This window comes from Physeter macrocephalus, chromosome 1, assembly GCF_002837175.3.
Source record: "Physeter macrocephalus isolate SW-GA chromosome 1, ASM283717v5, whole genome shotgun sequence".
Taxonomy (NCBI): domain Eukaryota; kingdom Metazoa; phylum Chordata; class Mammalia; order Artiodactyla; family Physeteridae; genus Physeter; species Physeter macrocephalus.
In genome coordinates this window covers 19,914,076-19,930,398 of record NC_041214.2, presented here as the reverse complement: position 1 = coordinate 19,930,398, position 16,323 = coordinate 19,914,076, and the positions used below count along the sequence as shown (strand labels likewise).

Here is a 16,323-nt window from a genome sequence, read left to right as displayed (position 1 = left end):
ACTATCTTCAGAGGAAGTTTTAAGATCCAGAAAAAGAATATCTTTACATTTCCAAAATTCTAAAGGGTAATGAAATATTGAGTTATATGACCTCTTTATCATCAGAGGAAATAAAAACGAGGAGACATAACTGAAAAGGCTCCCAAACCTATCCATATCTTTGCATTTATTGAGCATGGAAAAGCTCCCAATCTTTGGTCTACCTTCCCCCCAAAGAGGCACACACGGCACTGTTAATAATAATTATTACTATAATACTACTTCTACATTCAAAAGCAGAAACCCAGAATAATAACCAATCAACTAAGTATCTTCACCCACTTCCCAGACTGACCAAATGGAAAGCTGACATATACTACACAAAGATGCCAATCCAGGGCATGAATCTATCATTACATTTCTACATTAGAAGCACAGAATTTCACAGGCGGAAATCTTGGTATTTCTCTGGTTCTGCTTTCTCATTTTCCAGCTTAGACAATGAAGGCTTGGTTAAGCCAACACCAGTAGTAGAGGCAGCCTTGAGCATGGAGCTATTGGATGCTGAAGAATTTCCTAAGCCGCCCCAACTTCCAAAGATGCACACACACATATTTGTGTGGCCCTGTTCTATGTTGGTGCTCCATGCAGCCAGTTTGCAAAAGACCATTCATTAAATAAAGTCTTTTATCCCACAAATATATCACTATTACCTCTGACCTCGAAAATTGCTAAGGATTTACAGTGGTCAAGTAAGATCCCTGACTTCTCAGGGCCCAGTCTTCATGATTCTGGCCAGTACTTTCACGGGTATATGTACATTAACCAGGAGAAATATGACAGTCTAAAAATTTCTGAAAAATTATTAAACTTGACCAAAAGAGAGAAATCCATTTCTAAAATATAACACCTTCTAGTCCAGAGACACCTCACTACCTCTTAATTAAAGCTTTAGTTAATGAGCCACCAAGATAGAAACCCACTGCTCCACCCAAGCACGTGAGCCTAAGCCAAGACTATGATTAGAGATAAACATAAAAATCAGGCGGGAGGAAATATTGTGATTAGGAGGTGGACAATTGCAGGGCCATGCGCACACTCAATCACTGCTGTCACCACGTCCTTGCCTAATAACAAGAGTAACAGGGTCACAGTCCCTGTGTCAGGCAGGCTGCCAGCAGCTAAGGCAGACAGGACTGAGGCACAGAACATGTGCTTCAGGAATCTTCTCAGAATTTCTAATCTCACTTATAAGACAAAAAAATTTTAAATGACAACGCAGAATTTCTTTGATTAGAGAAACCGGTTGCTGATTTACCATTATACATTTTAAGTGGCTTCTTGGCCTGTTAAAATTCTCCTGCAGGGCCTGGTCAATACATGACTCATCAGGCAATTGCCAGAAATTCCACTGAGCACCTATTAAGTGCTTGGCATAAACCATGGTTCCTGCCATGAGGCAGGGAGCAGAGGGTGTCAGCCTGTTGTGAGTGTTCTCTCGAAGGAAGAGTGGGAGTGAGGTAACCACGTTACGGAGGGACTTTAATGTCAGGATGACTCCTGTGTCACAGCGGGCCCTGGAGACAGTAACCTGGTAAACAGAATGGCCACGTCAAATACAGAACTCCCAGTTAGATCTGATTTCAGATAAACAACAAATAATTTTTAGTGTTTAAGTATGCTCCAAATATCGCATGGGAGAGACTTATACTGGAAAAGCGTTAATTGTTTATCTGAAATTTAAATTTAACTGAGTATCCTGTATTTTTGGCTAACTCTGGCAACCCTGCAGGTAAAGTGTGCTTTTGGCCAGTGTGACCTAGCAGCGGTGCTTCGGAGACACTTGTACTATCATCAGCAGAGGAAAACAAGGCATTCAGAGCACCTTTAAAACCAGCTGTCCTCTTTTTCGGTTTTTCTCTCTAAAATACTTTCTTCTTTAACATAATTACGTCTTTTATCTGACTTTCCTTTAAGCTAATTTTGCCTCCCTCCCTTCCCCCAGAGGACATCTGGTGGGGGATGCGGGGGCGGGGGGGCCTTTTTGATTGTTATCACTGTGGGAATGCTCCTGGCATGCCATGGGTGGAGGCCAGGGGAGGCTGATAAACACCTTACAAAGCTCAGGACAAGCCTCCACAGCAAAGGATGATCCAGCCCACGTGTCACAAGTGCCAGGGCGGAGAAACCCTGCTTTAAGCAAAGGTAAGAAAAGTCTCATTCCTGGCCAAAGGTCCCTGGCTTTCAGGACCCTACACCTTCTCACAAAGAGCTTACAATTTTCTGCACATCTCAAGTGCGGGAGAGTACATTCCCTTCATATGGCATTTATTTTTTAACATTCATTTGGAAGAAGCACCACCGCCACCGGGGGGGGGGGAGAAAAAAAAAAAATTCTGGACTTCGCAACTTCAGCTGACTCATGCTTCACATTTTACCTGAATTTTAAAGAGCTTAAAAATATGTATTCGGATCAGCCAAAGAAAGAATTTGGTTTCCATCAGTGAAAGCACTGCCACACTCCCCATGGAGTCTGCCAGAATAGACAGGCTCTGCTCTCTAAAGCAGGCCTTCCCACACTCCTTGCCTTTTCTTCATCTCAAGGCTTTGCAACCAGAGCCTGCACTTGTTTACTCTCCTCCTTTTTCTCAGAAACATATTTGTTTCAAAGGCTTTCTCCTCAGTCCCTGCCTCAGTAGGCCTTGGAGGCTTCTCCTTTTGCACCAAAATTATAAAAGTTCAATTCCTCATTGGTTGCTTGGTGTAAGCTACCCATTATCACAGGACAGAAGGAAGGAAACCGCCGCTAAAGATCATTTTGATGCTTCCATTATCACATGTATTCACCCAGACGGATGGTTAAACTCAGAACTTCAAGTTAGAAACAAAGTTCTGAAGAAAATTTCCTTTGAGTTGGTATATACCCCACCGTCAGTTTGGGGCTTTCGTTTTCTTGTACGGTAATAATGGACCAGTGGAAGATTAGAAGAGGCAAGACCCCACTGTCACGACACTTGGCTGTGTACGTAGAGGTTGCAATGAGGACCATAAGCACAGTCACGAGACGGGGCTTCCTGATCACATGTTACCTAGGAATGCAGGTCAGTGGAAAAGAACACCCTCGCCTTATTCATCTCACCAGCCCCCTGGAGCTCAGAGCCTGGGGAAACATTACGCTAGTTGGTCCTTTGTCTCTTGGGCTTTGAGTTAGATGTGACATTTTAGACTCTCTCTGTCTTTTGCTCTATGACCAAGGCCTCTTTTTAAGAAAACAGGTGACAAAAGAGAACATGCATAAGACGTGGTAGGACACTCATATCTAAGGATTAATAAAGGCTGGCCATGTTTGGCCTTGACTGAAAGCAAAGTTTTCTGAGGCTGATTTATATTTAGCTTCCTTCTGTTCTTTACAACTGGTAAAACCAGCTCTAGCAACACTTCTTTTGAAGTATTCCAAGGCCACAAGGAGAAGTGAAAAAGAGCACAGGATTTAAAGCAAGAAGAACCTAGCTCAAGTCAGCCACTTATGGGGCTGCATGCCCTTGGGCAAGTTCTTTTATCCTCTCTGAGTTTCAGTTCTTTTATCTGTAAAATGGGGATAAAAATATCTAGCTCTTATCAAGAGCTCTTTGTCAAAGTCTAAGGTTTTATGTAAATGTTAGTTCTTATTTTGAACCCACTGAGCAAGGATGTAAGATCTCCCTCAAATGACAGGTTATATAGAAAATGTCATTAATTAGAGTTTCAAGACATGGATCATGCTCTCTGATGTACTATTGTTTCTGCCAGTCTTTTGTCAGCTGTCTTAGTCCGTTTTTACAGAAACATACAAGGAAAAGGAGTTACCTCTCTAATATTTTAGCAAATTCAGGAATCACCCCCCTCTCTACCATTTCTGGCAGGGGTCGTCACCCAGCTTGGTTGGAACATTCCCACCAAGCGTGCTGCCCCCATGGCATTCCACTCTGCTAGAAAATTCTGTGTTGATGAAATGTGGGCAGATAATGTTAGGAAGATAAATGAGTAACATTTGTAAAAGTATTTGAACTCTTAAAAAAAAGAAAAGACCCACACTGATTCCAGGGATTTTTGTTACAATACTTGGAACATAAAATATGATATTTTGGTTGATTAAAGTCTGCTCTGACTTTTTTGTCTCTTGGCCTCAGAGGGGCTGAGAGAAAGGGTCTACAGACTTCACTTTTTATTTTAACAAAGGAAATAAGTTAAGTGCCCAGCAGAGGTCAACGTCTAAATGTGGTAACCCATCAACCATCACTACATGGTACCACCGCTCTCCCCACAAGCATCCTCAAGCTCCACTCAGGGGGGTCACAGTCCAGCCTTTGTAGAGCTCAGCACTCTGCACCCCCATCCACATCAGGCTCACCTGAAGCCCTAGGAAGAGACTAAATCAACCAACCAACAATGTGCTAGGTGTTAATGCAATCTGCTGAGGATACAAAGTGAATAGCCAAGAATCCTCCCCCCACAAAAAGCTCACCTAGGGGACAAACAGATGCAAAAACAAATGATTACAGCACAGAGTGAGAGGAACTCTGATAGAGACGTGTGAGCCCTCACAAAGAAGGGGTGCTCATTGCTCCCTAAGAGAGTTGGGGGCAGCTCTGCAAAGATGATGACATTTAGACTGAATTTGGAAGAACAACAGCAAGCCTCCTTGTGAACAAAGAGGGAAAGAGAATTCCTACAAAGGGAGAAGGACACGCAACGTCATGGAGGTAAGGAGAGGCGGGGAAGGGTACAGAAAGTAGTTCAGGGAAACCTGGCTCGGAAGGAACACGGGGATGCACGGCAAGTGATGCAGCCTGAGAGAGAAGAGAGGGACAAACTCACAAAGACTCTTCATGTCAAGAAAGGAGGCCAGACTTCAACAGAAGGTGAGAGAGCCATCAAAGGGTGTGACGATGAGGTGATGGTCAGAGGACAAGTGATGAGGGAGACATCAAGATGAGAGAGCAACTTAGGACAAGGAGAACCGAGGCTGCGACACAGACTAGATGTTCCTTCAGTGGGCCCCGTGACGGGAGCAAGATAACGGCCATTTTAAGTGAACATCTATCTTAGCTATTGCTTCAGCATCACAGGCAGAGCGACTGTCTCCAAAAGATGCCTCTGAAGGCTTAGAAAGCACTTGGTTATTACTCTGAGGAAAGGCAAACTAAACACTTTTGTGTGGCCCTAAGGGTAGTTATGACTAAACGGATAAGTTGATAAATCAGAAGCAATAACAGATCACAAGTAAGCCCCTTCAATTTTGCCAGATAACTCAATTCTTATGTTACACCAATAAAAATATTGAGAGACTTGAAGGCCGTCTGACACACAGGAGGTCAAGAGATAAAGACAATGATCTTGTCTTAAATTGTCTACAGTCATAACTCCTCACATTTGGAACGAATCCTGAAGAATTTCCTTTTTTTCCAGCTTTACTGGGATGTAATTGACATATAACACTGTGTAAATTTAAGGTGTACACCGTGATGATTTGATACACGTATGCATTGTAAAATGTTTACCGCATTAGTTTACACACCCTCTAGCTCACATAACTGTCATTTTGTTGTTACGGTGAGAACGTTAAAGCTCTATCCGCACAGCCATCTTTAAGTACGCGACGCAGTACCGTTAACTACAGTCACAGTGCTGTACGGCAGCAGTCCCCAAACTTTTTGGCACCAGGGACCAGTTTCGTGGAAGACAATTTTTCCATGGACCGGGGGTGGGGTGGGGATGGTTCAGGCAGTAATACGGGCGATGGGGGGCGGGAGACGAAGCCTCGCTCACTCACCCACCACTCACCTCCTGCTGTGCGGCCCGGTTCCTAACAGGCCACGGAGTAGTACTGGTCCACGGCCCAGAGGTTGGGGACTCCTGCTGTACATTACATATCTGGAATTTATTAGAATCTTATTTCTACTAACTAAAAGTAAGAATTCAAGGTTTAAGCCGGAAAAAAGCAAACAGAAGAAAAGCCTGAGGAAGGTAGCTAGGGAAGGAATAAGAGTTCTTTAGGATTAGAGGTTCTACCTTACAGAAATGTAAGTAACTAGAAATTTCCTTGGATGAATCACAAGTTAAAGAAATTGTAGAACAGTAGGAAACGTGTTACTTGCCTACCAAAAGAACAAGTACCTCACCATGTTTCTCATCTCTAAAAGATGGATTTAAATGTATTCTGAGCATTGTGCAATGTTTACAGATTATTTCTGATTTCAACTGGCAACAGGCCTTATACTAAAGGATGGAGAGAAGACCTAACTCTAGTATGTTGGTTAGAATAAGATTAAACAACAGAAGCAATACCCTTAGATCACAACAGTAAAGATTCCATACAGTATGAGAAAGCACATATTAGTTTACCAGTTTGGGAAAAAGGGAAATGAAACCCTAAAATGTTCAAATTACTGTCCCAAAACTCTAAGAATAATAAGTTAGTTCCAAGAAACTGATTGCATTATTTCAGACCAGAAAGTCATGATTTAAGTTTTATAATTCCTTTTATATTTCCAAATTTACCACTTGTTTCGATGAAGCATTGATGCTTTGGGGGCTGAAATTCTTGAAGTCTTACAGCCATGCCCTCATCAACTTGACTTAAGACTTTACTAAACTGGTTTTAATATCAGAACAAGGATTAAGGGAAGCTGTTATTTTGTAAAAAACAGAATTATTCTGATGTCATCACCAACTTCAACAGTTTTCCAGGCATATGTACAAGACAGTTATGATGCCAAAGTAAGAAATATAGCTAGTTTCATAGCCAGAATGAGTTACGGCTAATTCTCCTATAGTAACAATCAGATTCACAAATCTGTGTTCTCCAGACAGAAAAGTAAAGCTTGCTTTCAAAGTGATTCAGTTAAATAGACAATTTGTCAGTGGACACTGGAGAGTTTACTGTGTAGGGAGGAGCTGAGTGCACAGCCCTTCTCCCTGAGGGGTTGGGTGTAGGGGCGGGAGGGCAGCGGGTCTGATGAGAAGGTGATGCTGCTTCTAATAAAACAAAAAAAAACCCACATAAGTTAATACTTGCTACTTTTTTAAATTCTGGAATTCAAATGTTCTGCCTTTTGAAATAAAATAAATGTTCTCTAATTTTTCAGTCTAAAAAATCTTCCATGCTGGAACTACCACTCCTCCTTGGAAGTGTCCATTCTTAAGCATTTTTATACTATCACTGAAGGTTGCACCAACTATCCAACCATTCTTTTGAGTCGTTTTTAACACTCCTACCCCAACTCACATAATCCTGTCATGACTTAATCTTCGCTTTATAACCTGCCCTATCTCCAGGTGGTTTTTGCGTTGCTTTGTTCGGAATTATTTTGTACGTTTTTGATTTTTGTTTGTTTGCCTCTAATAGGTAGACAATCTCTTTGCACAACCACAAAGACCTCCTTGTCTCCTGCTTTTCTCTCACAAGCTCCAGAGACAAGATAGATTTGCCGGACTAATCTGTAGATATAACCTAATTCTTCATACACAGTGACATTTTACTATGTCAATAAATGTGATATCTGGGACAGTTACAAATCACTATAGCCTCATTTCTCCAACCTGACCTAAGGTTTAAAAAAAAAAAAATGTTTAACAAGCCTAAATAAGAATTCCAGGAAAAAAAAAAGAGCAACTAAATTCTATGTAAATAAAAAAGAAAACAAAGTAAAAGAATAAACTCTGAATACAACAGAGTTTACAGCTAGGACCCAGATTTTATGTCAACGATCACTTAAAATAAATGTAAGGACCTAATTCTCAAATAATAGGGTAAGAAGAGTGCTAGCCATCTCAGTTTCAACAAACAGTTACTGAGTAACCACTAAGTAACAAACCCTGGGCTAGGCCCTGGGGACAGGGAGATAAAGGACAGAAAAAGTCACTGAGAACTCAGAGGGCAGCTAATGGTATCGACACAATATGACACAACTCTGTGTGTGACAAAGGGAAGCTCAGAGTGAGTGCTTGAGGAGGGCATTCGGGAAGACATCATTCCACAGGAATCACTTGGATCATATGACAAAGTTCGCTGGAAAATGGGGACGCGCACTGAGTAAGTTGAAAACACTAACCCGAACTGTGACTTACATATCTTCAACGTCTTAAAAATAATGTACAGATGTTTGGTTTTTTTGTCGGTGTGTGCTTTTATTTCTTCACTCACTTACTGCTGGCTCTTCTGCAGAACAGCATGGCTAAAGCTGCCATGAAAGAACTTGCCACACTGCACGGCACCAAGTACAAATATGGCCCAGGAGCTCCAACAAGCTCTAAGTCTTGGCGTCAGAACTGTGCAAAGAATCCACGTGCTTAAAAGGCAACACATGGTTCCCAGCGTCTTTCCTTTCTATCATTTAAAGCATGTGACTTTTGCCTGACAGTGAATTTTTTTATAAAATATGTAATCAGTTTCCTGTTCAGAAAAAAAGGGGGAGAAGTACCCCTTTCAGCTCAGAAACATTTGCTCTCCGTAAACATCTACTGAGCATCTACCACTTGCCAGGCCCTCAACAGATGCTACGGGAGAAAGGAAAGAAGGATGGAGAGAAGGCAAGAGGGAAGGAGAAAGGAAGGAGGAGGACTGGAGCAATCTTCAAAGAACCCACAGCAGGGAAGCGGGAAGAGTAAACATTAATTGTCACACAGGAGCTAAGTGCTGCGACAGAAGGATGTCTAACAAAAGAGCACACCCAAAGACTAACCACCCCCCTCCACAGTATCAGGAATAAGTTCCCAGGATGATGACACAGAAGCTTTATCTGGAAGGACAATTGCTGGAGGAAAGCAATAGAGGGAAGGTTTTCCTGGCTAAACAGACGGCAGTTTCTAAAGGCTACTTCAGGCTCAAGCTATTTTCAAGGGATGCAAGCAAGTGGCAAAGGAGTTAGATAGGGGCTAGACCCCAGAGCCTTGGGGCTGCAGTTCGGATTTCACTGGGAAGGCACATTCTGCAGGCCCCATTTTCAATTTCTACATATATTTGCCTTTGCATGATTTCTTTCTGCCCCAGGTCTTAAAGGACCAGAAATACAAGGAAAAAAGGCCAGTCCCCCATCAAGGGGGCTTCAATGCAGTTGGAGAGGCTCCAATCCTGAGGGGTTTCTAAAAGCTTCACGTAGAATACAGTTTCCTGTATTCTTGTCCTTTATTAAACTTCTCTGTATCAGATGGGGTATACTATTTTCTTAAGGGGGTTCTAGCAGAAATAACCCACAGTGACACTGCACCTATTCACATATTGTGAACTTCTTGTAGGTTTTCTTCAGGCAAGTTCAATGAGGTTTCTCTTTCCATTACAGTGTAAGCCCCTGGAGGGCAGGGGCCATGTCTTTCCTTTGTCCTAGCATCTCCAGAGTTGAGCACATGGCCTGCTACTCAGTGAGAGCTGTACACTTGTTGACTGAATGAATGAATGAATGAACAAATGAGTGACTGAATAAATGAATGACATCATAACTGTCACCGAATGAATAACTGAAGGAATGCCTAATCTGTGCCAGGCCATATGCTAGACCCTGAAGAAACAAAAATGAAGGCACAGCCCCGCCCTCAAGCTGCTCCAGTTTCATCATTCAGCAGTTTCAGCAGGGTTTGGAGTCCTCTCCTCTCACCAGTCATCATGCAGTTTTCCTTATTTTTCTAGGAGATACACATCTTTTTCCCAGAAACTGTATATATTTTGTAAACAGATTACACGCTACATAGCACAGTTTACCTCAGCATACAAGCACTCTGAGAAGTTTATATATTACAAATTACATACTTCCTGGGGTATTAAACACATCACTCCCACTAAGGAGACTTAGAGGTAAGATTAGACAAATTTTTAAAACAGCCCCTATAGCTTTTGTGATCCAGTTTACTAGAAAATTCGCCTACCTATACTGTTTTGTACAGTAAAACATTTGTAATTATAAAAGAAAGCTGGCAGGGTTTTTAAATCTCCTTCCTAGATTTAAAATTTTTCTTTCTTCTGTTTGCTCGTTTCAGATCCTGCTGCTGGGGTCTCTGATGACTGGGCTTATGACCAAGGAATCAAATATTCCTTCACCTTTGAACTCTGGGATAAAGGCAGATACGGCTTTGCCCTCCCTGAATCCCAGATCCGGCCAACCTGTGAGGAGACAATGCTGGCGATCAAATACATTACCGGATATGTCCTGGAACATCTGTACTAGCCCAGAGCGCTAACAGCCTTATTTCTAAATGTTCATTCTTTGTTTCTTTCTATCCTGAATTCTGACTTTTGTTTGCCTAGATGTTTTCCAGATCCTCCTCTTTCTTTTAAGATTCTGGGTCCATTAAACTACTTGGGTCTTTAAATATTGATCATAATAAAAATGAACCTGGGCTTCCCTGGTGGCGCAGTGGTTGAGAGTCCGCCTGCCGATGCAGGGGACACGGGTTCGTGCCCTGGTCCGGGAAGATCCCACATGCCGCGGAGCGGCTGGGCCCGTGAGCCATGGCCGCTGGGCCTGAGCGTCCAGAGCCTGTGCTCCGCAACAGGACAGGCCATAACAGTAAGAGGCCTGCGTACCGCAAAAAAAAAAAAAAAGAACCATTACAACTGAAAACCTAACAGACTGTCTACTTCTCTGGGGGAAAAAAGATGTGAACGAATGACTAAGGCAAGCCATGCACAACCAATGATGTAGGCCAGCCATACAGGAGTTAAAGTCCTTGGAGTGTTGCCAACCCTGGCAGACTGCAGACAGGCACAGGTTATAGTGGGGTGCTGATGAGGAAGAAGACATATAAGGGGAAATCCAGGACTGTAAAATGTGGTATAGGTGAAACAATCCAATCATGGTTTAGCTTTCATCTCAGCTCACTCAAGTTATTTTCTGAGCTGTTTACCACATGCCAAGCACTTTGCTAAGCAAGTGAGGACAGAGCAATGAAAAGAAAGAAAACATTTCTGCCCTCAATGGCTGTATAAGCCACTTGAGAAGATGGACATGAAACAAATAATTATTTAACTAATTATATAATAATTAGTGATTTAATTTATATTACCTATCTGATGTGGAGGAGAAATCTCTCTCAGGAAGTGCTAAAGTCCTGAAGAATGATTCACAGTTAGCTGGAAGAAGGGAGCACCCCTTCCAGGCCCTGTAACTATGCAGAAGCTGTAAGAAGAAAGCAAGAGAGGGTGGAACTCAGAGAACTGAGGGAAGAGGGGCATGTGAAAGGGCTGAGGAGGGAGTTGGGGATCGTATCAGGCAGGGTTAGAGGTCATGTTAAGGATTTGGAACAACTAATCTAAGAACAACGAGAAGCCTTAGGAGACGGATCAAAAAAAATATTGCTGCGATTTGTGTCAAAGAGTGTCCTGCCTATGGTTTCCTCTAGGAGTTTTATAGTATCCGGTCTTACATTTAGGTCTTTAATCCATTTCGAGTTTATTTTTGTATACGGTATTAGAGAATGTTCTAATTTCATTCGTTTACAAGTGGCTGTCCAGTTTTCCCAGCACCACTTACTGAAGAGACTGTCTTTTCTCCATTGTATATTCTTGCCTCCTTTGTCATAGATTAATAAGTAAAGGAAACCAAAGCAAAAATAAACAAATGGGACCTAATTAAATTTAAAAGCTTTTGCACAGCAAAGAAAACCATTGACAAAACAAAAAGGCAACCGACTGAATGGGAGAAGATATTTGCAAATGATTTGACTGATGAGGGGTTAATACCCGACTTATATAAACAGCTCATACAACTCAACATCAAAAAAAATAAACAACCAGATTAAAAAATGGGCAGAAGAACTGAATAGACATTTTCCCAAAGGGAAAATGCAGATGGCCAACAGGCACATGAAAAGATGCTCTACATCACTAATCATCAGGGAAATGCAAATCAAAACAACAACAAGATATCACCTCACACCTGTCAGAATGGCTATCAACAAAAAGAACACAAACAACAAATGTTGGTGAGGATGTGGAGAAAAGGGAACCCTCCTACACTATTGGTGGGAATGTAAATTGGTGCAGCCACTGTGGAAAACAGTATGGAAGTTTCTCAAAAAACTAAAAGTGGAACTACCATATGACCCAGCAATTCCACTCCTGGGTATATATCCAAAAAAATATAAACACTAATTTGAAATGATACATGCACCCCAATGTTCACAGCAGCATTATTTACAATTGCCAATATACGGAAACAACATAAGTGTCCATCAACAGATGAATGGATGAAGAAGATGCGGTACATATATACAATGGAATATTACTCATTCATAAAAAAGAATGAAATTTTGCCATTTGCAGCAACATGGATGGACTAGGAGGGCATTATGCTAAGTGAAATAAGTCAGAGAAAGACAAATACTGTACGATATCACTATATATGGAATCTAAAAAATACAACAAACTAGTGAATAAAAAAAAAGTAGGCAGATTCACAGATATAGAGAACAAACTAGTGGTTACCAGTGGGGTGAGGGAATGTGGAAGGGGCAATATAGGGGTGGGGGGAAAAAGGGGTTATTATGTGATTATATGAAATCATGTGTGTGAAACTTTTGAAAATTGTAAAGTACTACAGAATTTAAAGAATCATTCAATTAAAAAAAGAGCAATGGGAAGCCACTGGAGATGCTAAATTGTAAATGACATGATAAGAGTTTTTTGTTTTTTGTTTTTTTAAACACCAGCCAGGCTACGGTGTGGAAAGCAGACTGGAAGTGAAACAAGAAGGTTCCAGGGACCCTGGCTGGACCAGTTGGGCCTAAAATGAAAGAGGCAAAAATAATTCTGACTTGTATGTCAAACATGACTTGAAGTTTTCCAGAATTAAAACTGAACGTGCTAGTAATGTTGGAGAGTACTATGCAAAGTTCAAATTTTAAAATATAATAATATGTATTTAGATTATAATTTGGGGGCATTGCTTACTTTAAAATCATAAAACAAAACATTACCTCATTGTTTTCCATGTAGATTCAAGGAAGAGAAGATTCCATATCTAGCATAATATGTTGAAATATCTATAACAGTGTTCCATTCAAAAACAGAATCCATTAACATCACAATGATTTCTTTGGAAGCTGTCAAGCCAAAGAATGATTAATTGCATTAATTGTCCACTAGATGGTAGCAGTGCAGCTGCTACAATTTGTCAGGCAGCCATCTTCAAAATAATTTAGTAATATATCATTTAAATAGGCACAGAAAAAGAGAGACCCTTAAGTGCCAAAAAAGAAATTCCCATAAATTCTTAAGCAGTATTGATGTTAATTCTAAAAATAGATGTATTTAGCAAAATTATTGTTTCTTTCTCTCATTCTGTTTAAGTTATATCCATGTGAATTGCAAAGCTAACTCAACCATACTTACCTGAGTGAAGTTATCTTGCTGGAGGTGATCATTCAACTCAGTTCCACAGGACACTCCCTTACCCTACCTCTAGGAGGTGCCATCGACTTCTAACTAAGCGTTGCTGTGGCCCAAAGTTCAGTGCTTTAAAACAGAAATTAGGAATATACATGGGCTTTTCTAAAATTTCAAGGAATTTTTAAGAAGAATTAGAAATAGGAAAGCAAATAAAATCCATGTACCTGAGATTTCCTGCACTGGAGACATTTTTGCTATATCTCTTGCCAGCTGAAAGTTAACAGCTAGCAGGCTAGCAGTGCCACTTGCCTGAGCTTCACCAAGAAAAAAGAAGTTTCTGCTTTAGGCCTTCCCAGTGCAATACAGTACTTTATGCCTTCCTGCCCGGCTGACCAGAGACTCCGCTGCCTTGCCAGACCAGACATTGCCCAGCCTTGCCCACACAGGAGCCCCTGGCTGTGAGGGCACCTCTCTTCTCCCTTTCTTTGGCTAATTCCCACCTTGAGAAGGACCTAGGACAGGCTCTAAGCTCCTTCTGTCCCTAACTCTCACCTCCCCAAAGCAGCAATTAACAAACAGCAGGGGCTCGGCCCCCTGGATCCTTCCTACCTCAAACAGTGTTGCTACAAAATAGCAAGACTGGGAGGTCTACATATATGGAATCGCATCTCATGTGTTCACCTGCTTTGCCAGATAACCTATATGCACTGGTCAAAGAGAGAATTTCAGGAGTAGAAGGAAGATGGAGGAACCATGATAGTTAATGATTTGGGGGCCAAATGGGGTCTTGATGAGCCTCTTAGGTCATCTCATTTGAGCAGGTAGTCACTCCGCCTCTAGCCAGGTCTGACACTGCCTGAATCACTCACCCACGTCTCTGTCCAGAAATGCCACCTTTCCCGCAACTAATAAAAGACAGGTTTCTCTGCAGCATTTTCCAGGGCAGTTTCATTTCAATGTTAAAAAATCCAATATCTGTAACTAAAGGCAACAAATTTTTCTTTCAACATATCCTTTATGAGATATCTAAAGGTATTCCAGAAGTTTACTATATTTGATTTGAAGATAGAGAATTATTTGAAAGATTGTAGTAAATCACAAGAGAACTTTCACTTCCATTTTCTAGGACATTTCTTTTATAGTGATAATGTTTGAAAAATATGCAGAAAAGCATAGTTTAAAAAATACAGTGGTATTTTTAACTGTGTCTAGACATACAAAAATCCCAGGAGTGCAAAGATCCAGAAAGATGGAAAATTATTGTCGTGTGAAGCATTCAACTTTAAACATTTTTAAAGAGATTAAATTAACCTATGAAACATCACACCATCTTACATAGTCAATCCTAAAATGATATGGTGTCTAACAGCTATTCATCCTACTCCATACATATGCCAAGACCTTTCATCAATCTTGACTCAGTAACACAAGGTTTTACTGAACTATGCCTGCTAAGAAACCATACTTGTTCCGAGAAAGAGCTCCAAAATATTCTTGAAATCCATCTATTGTACTGTTTTTCAGAGGCTAAATAGACTGGGGAGGAGTGGGAGGTCTTAAAGCATCATATGTCTATGTCCTATTCCAGAAACAAGGAATTGTCAATATGCAACAGATATTAAGAAGTCAAAGACTATTTATCATCAAAGTCTTATCTTGAGAAATACCAGGATCCTTCAAACATTTACTTAGATACCCAAATAAAAGCATCCTTCCTAGCTGACCTGAAAAACAGACACACAAGCCTTCTCTATACAGTTTTAAAAGTAGTCACACAGAAAAAGGCTTTAACATAGAAAATATATCAGAATGCTAGAATTAAGAGTGACTTCTATTTTCTTCCTTCAACTTTTTCCTATCTTGCTAAATTATTTTCCGTGGGAATTTATTACTTTTAGAATCCAAACAAAATTCCAAAAAGCAAAACTATAACATAAATTTTTTTTTTTCTTTAAGCAGTCCACATTAAAACAAATACAGAGAGATATTTTGGCCTTACAAGACACAGCTACCACTTTAACCTACCACATGATACATGCTGATACTCATCAGTTCTGCAGCCTGACAGTGGCCAGCAAGTGTGTTTATAGAACTTGACAATTGTATTAACTGCTTAGAGGACACAGACATGTTTTTTGTACCTACCATCCCCCAAGTCCCTTACATCTGCATCTCATTTAGCCCTCACAGCCACTTGTTAGAGTGCCATGTGCATCCCTAGTTTACAGATGAGGAAACCAAGGCCTGGAATGACTAGGCAGCGTGCTCAAGGTAAAGTAGCTAGTGTCTGGGAGCCACCCTGAGGTTACGTTTGTCTAACTCCAAACTCAAGTTCTTCCTTTTCCTCTGTACTCCTGCCAAGCGCCCCCTTAGAATCAACAGAGCAAGAATTTGCCTTGGGATTTTCTAGTGCTGATAAGCTTGTCCAATGTCAAGAACATGAAGGCATGTGTAAACCCCTCCACTTCTTTACCTGCAGGGTTGCAGCAAGGGAACCCTCTTGGGGGACCCGTCACATTGCACATCTATCAGGTGGAGAGGAATGAAGCTATCGCTGCTATACATATAACAGGGGCATCTCCCCAACAGTATTATTTTGATAATAATAATATACAACTATGACTCGGAGAAGTTTCACGTATGACCATCTATACATGAAGAGGTAGCTTTAAAGGAAATTCTAATAAGTTACCTGATTAAATTCGCTCAGTATATTAGGTTACCTATAATTCTGGGTACAAGTGTTGCCTTCTCCCAAATAATCCATAATTAACTGAGTTTTGTTCAAGATTAAAGACCTCCCCCCAAGACACTGTTTAAAATGGTTTATAAATGACTTCCAGTAATTCAGCTTTCAAAAAGCATTTACTGGGCATCTACAGCATCTAGACCCTGAAGAGAGCAGCCCATGAACAAACATTTGAGCAACCATATTATCTTGCCCTCTAAATGTCCTCAAGTTGCTTTACGAATAGGGGTTCCCC

At 41.0% G+C, this 16,323-nt stretch overlaps 1 protein-coding gene across 1 annotated transcript in view; it reads left to right on the top strand.

Annotated features, from left to right (window-relative positions):
- CPB1 (carboxypeptidase B1) overlaps positions 1 to 10,178 on the top strand; it is a 38,564-nt gene extending 28,386 nt beyond the window's left edge. Inside the window, 2 exon segments of the mRNA XM_024131886.1 lie at positions 8,186 to 8,291; positions 9,991 to 10,178. Of these exon segments, the coding sequence (XP_023987654.1) occupies positions 8,186 to 8,291; positions 9,991 to 10,178 (294 nt within the window).
- Positions 10,179 to 16,323: the final 6,145 nt, after the last annotated feature.